Source organism: Etheostoma spectabile, unplaced genomic scaffold (assembly GCF_008692095.1).
Source record: "Etheostoma spectabile isolate EspeVRDwgs_2016 unplaced genomic scaffold, UIUC_Espe_1.0 scaffold272, whole genome shotgun sequence".
NCBI lineage: Eukaryota > Metazoa > Chordata > Actinopteri > Perciformes > Percidae > Etheostoma > Etheostoma spectabile.
In genome coordinates this window covers 1,472,958-1,476,619 of record NW_022605576.1, presented here as the reverse complement: position 1 = coordinate 1,476,619, position 3,662 = coordinate 1,472,958, and the positions used below count along the sequence as shown (strand labels likewise).

General features: G+C 43.0%; 1 protein-coding gene across 1 annotated transcript in view; it reads left to right on the top strand.

The window, feature by feature from the left end:
* The window catches only part of LOC116685833 (rho GTPase-activating protein 29), a 38,523-nt gene that overhangs the window by 15,100 nt on the left and 19,761 nt on the right, over positions 1–3,662 (top strand). Inside the window, exon 3 of the mRNA XM_032510793.1 lies at positions 3,463–3,606. Within this exon, the coding sequence (XP_032366684.1) occupies positions 3,463–3,606 (144 nt within the window). The remainder of the gene's footprint in view (positions 1–3,462; positions 3,607–3,662) is intronic.

The following is a 3,662-nucleotide window of genomic DNA, read 5'->3' as shown; positions in this document are numbered from 1 at the left end:
TCGAACCACCAACCTTCCGATTGGCAGGCAACCTCTCTACCACTGAGCCACAGCTGCCCGAGTAGTTCTTTACTATGTTGGCACAGGTCTCCTAAAGGATTGTGGTCCATTCTCCCATTGCAAATTATTCCAGTTAATCCAAATTGCATGGCTTCCGAGTACCCACCACAGATTCTCAATAGGATTGAGGTCTGGGCTCTGTGCAGGCCACTCTAGGACCTTGGTTTTGGGATCCTTCAGGAACTGTTGGACCAATTTTGATGTATGCTTTGGGTCATTGTCTTGGTGGAAGACCCAGCGACAACCTAAGGTTAGACTACAAGCACATATCTGACTATTATCCCTCAAGAATTCAACAAAATTTTCTTTTTTCCCATGATGCCATGCACCCAAACAAGGCTCCCTATGCCTGAGGCTTCAAAACAGCCCCACAGTATGATGCTCCCCCCACCATGTTTAACTGTGGGAACCGTGTTGTTGGGGTAGAAGACCTCTCCCTTTCTTCAACAAACATTAGCAACATCCATGTGCCCAACCAGTTCCAGTTTGGTCTCATCAGACCAAAGCACATCCTTACCAAAACTCATCTTTACCTTTTCAAATGTTTACGGGCAAACCTCAGTCTGGCTGGGATGTGCCACTCTTTGAGTAAAGGGGTTCCGATGGCCCTGAAGCCCAAAAATGAAGAGCCCTCACATCTGTGTTCCTTGAAACAACTCCAGAAGTGGCCAGGTCAGCAACAATCATCATAGCAGATGTCCGGGGCTTCCTGCTGACGTCTCTGACTATTTTCCTCTCCAGAGTTTTTGAAATCTGGCGCTTACGACCACGCCCAGGTTTGTTTCTTACAGAATTTGTCTCCCATTACTTAACGATGAGGCAACATACATCAGTTCTAGACACTGTGAAACGCTTGGGAATGGCAGTACAGCCTTCCCACTTATCATGAGCCTCCACTATCTTCTTTCTGAGCTCAGGACAGGCTTCCTTTGTCTTTGGCATGGTCTTTTCAGCAGCCTCTCAATAATGTGTGCAGGTGCCCTGTTCCTTGGAGTCCTTTTAATGCTGATTGAACGCTCAGGTGTTGTTAGGAAGTCAATTGACAGCACAGGGGTTGTGTGAAAGCTGATTAGTTAATTAGGTGTGTTTTGAAAGCAAAAATTCCCATTGGGGCTAATATTTTTGACCACCTTATTTTTCACTATATTTGATATAAAGCAAGCCAAACAAATTATATTATATTCCAAAATGTACCACAAGCTACTAAATAGCATTTGTGAATGTTTGATTATATCAAGTTTTATCAATGCTGCAAACATTAGGAAGAATTTTACGAAAACGTTTCATACTTCCCGGGGGGCTAATAATTTTACTTGCAACTGTACTTGCAGTGTTGTTTCCCGGAGTTGTTGCACCTTATCCAGGTACTCCAGCGTTTTGGATTCATGTTCAGTAGCCCATTGTTGATTTGCAGAATGTGCTGATTGGCTGCATGGAAGTTTTCAATAAAGCAGCAGCAAGTATAGCCATTTGGCACATGGGTAATGACTGCCGTGTCTCATTCATGGAGACAAAAACGGGCTGCCAGAGTCCAATAAGAACGCTTCGAATATACAGGAAACAGTCTGGTCCTATATAGCTTTTTAGTGATAGTTAATAGGGGAATTTGGATCGCATATTGATTTGATTGTTGTTGTGACCTGTTGGTCAATGTGAACTTTTCACCTTCTGGTCAATTGGCTGGATTTTCGGGTCGGGAGTGGACTCGGCTAGCATTGTCATGGCAGCCGCACAGACCCAGCATTATTAGCCCCGCTGGCGGCACTATTTGTCCCACTCCAAAAAAGAGGGCTAATGGATAAAAGAAAAAATGGGAGACAGCTAAAGTCTTTCTGATCCCGCTTCCATGAAGGGGTAATCCAGGGGTGATCGTCAGCACAAAATGTGGCTTTGACTGGCTGTATCCATTCTTTTAGTGTGTCTGTGTGTGTATGTTTGCGCGTGTGGGTGTGTTTTTATTTTGTTGGTTTTCACTAACCTTTATTTACTAGGAAGTTACAAGGAGATCTGAGTGACTAACTGTCTAGTACACAAACCACATACCTGAGATGCCATGTTTTCTATTAACTAGCTGCCAATTGCAATAAAAGGACAGAAGTCATGTTAAGTTATGCATTTGACTGTCAGGTTAGCACCCTTTTTAGTTCAATGTGTAGCTCTGCTGAGTTGTGTGCAGTCCCTCTGCCATCTCTGCTTTATGGTGTAGTTGCCTAGACAGACAGTAGTCTGACATGGCTGCCATGGACACTCTTTCAACCAACAAAGCTGGAATGTCATGTAGTAATCCTTTTTCCAATGAGGTTGCACCATTCATTTAAAGCAGGGAGATTTCTGAATAGCTGGGTCCTAGGTCCAGTCTGCTCAGGGTTTACAGCACACGATACAATGTTAAGCCTCAGTGTTGAAAGACAGTACAAGTCCCGTAATTAAAGGATTTTTCAGACTGAAGACACAATTCATAGCATGAAATAGCGTCTTTGAAAAGTCTTTGCAATCGCATATTCTATGGCACACCAAATTTATTTCACAATGACTTGTAACAGAGAAACACTGACCCACAATGAGCTCTTATCTTATTGGTCTGACGTTAACCAGGCTAATGGATGGTGTTAAATGGTTAATTGAGGGTTGATGTGAGTTGTTAATAGGGCTGGGCAATATATCGATATAATATCAACATCAATAAATGAGGCTGGATATCGTCTTACATTTTGAATATCGTGATGTGACATAAGTGTAGTCTCTTCCTGGTTTTAAAGGCTGCATTACAGGAAATGATTTATTATTTGCCTTCACCCACTTGGTCATTATTTATCAAAACTCTCATCGAAGCACCAATAGTCAACCCTGCAATAAAAAAGAAAGAGAACTTAATTCTTACTCGTCACGTACACGCAGTACAAAGTTGTGAAGTTCTATTTCTGCATTTTAACCAATCCTGAGTGTTAGGAGCAGTGGAAAGCTAATGGCATCAAGGGAGCAACTTGGGGTTCTGTGTCTTGCCCAGGGACGCTTTGACATGTTGCCGGAGGACCTGGGATAGAACCGCCAACCTTATTTCAACATTGACGTGTTTGGACAAAAATATCCTGATGTCTTGTTTTTTTCCATACATGTATTGCTCTTGCATTTTCACGTCTATACACTGACGTGGCAAACACAGTCATGTGTTTTTGTGCAGGAATCTAAAGTGCAAGTATTCTATAATCCACATCCATCAAGGGCTTGGTCTAAGTAGTAAATAATAATATCCTAAATCAAATCCATGAGGTTTCACTAAAACTATCCATTATTACATTGTGACTTTAGCTACATCACAGCCACACAGTGCTTGTTACAAGATATATTGAATGCAGCATATCCATCAACTGTTCCAGTAAACGTGTCTTTATAACTTTCCAGAGCACCAGGACTGCCTCCATCAGGTGGTACACGAGCGTCTCGGGGAGCTGCTGCGAGTCCTGAAGGCCATCATCGGCAAACACCAGAGCCTCAACTCGGTGGACATCCTCAGTACAGCTGGAACCGTCATTGCCACTGTCAAAGGTGAGCTGTGATGACCAGATCTCCCTTAAACACACACACACACACACACACACACA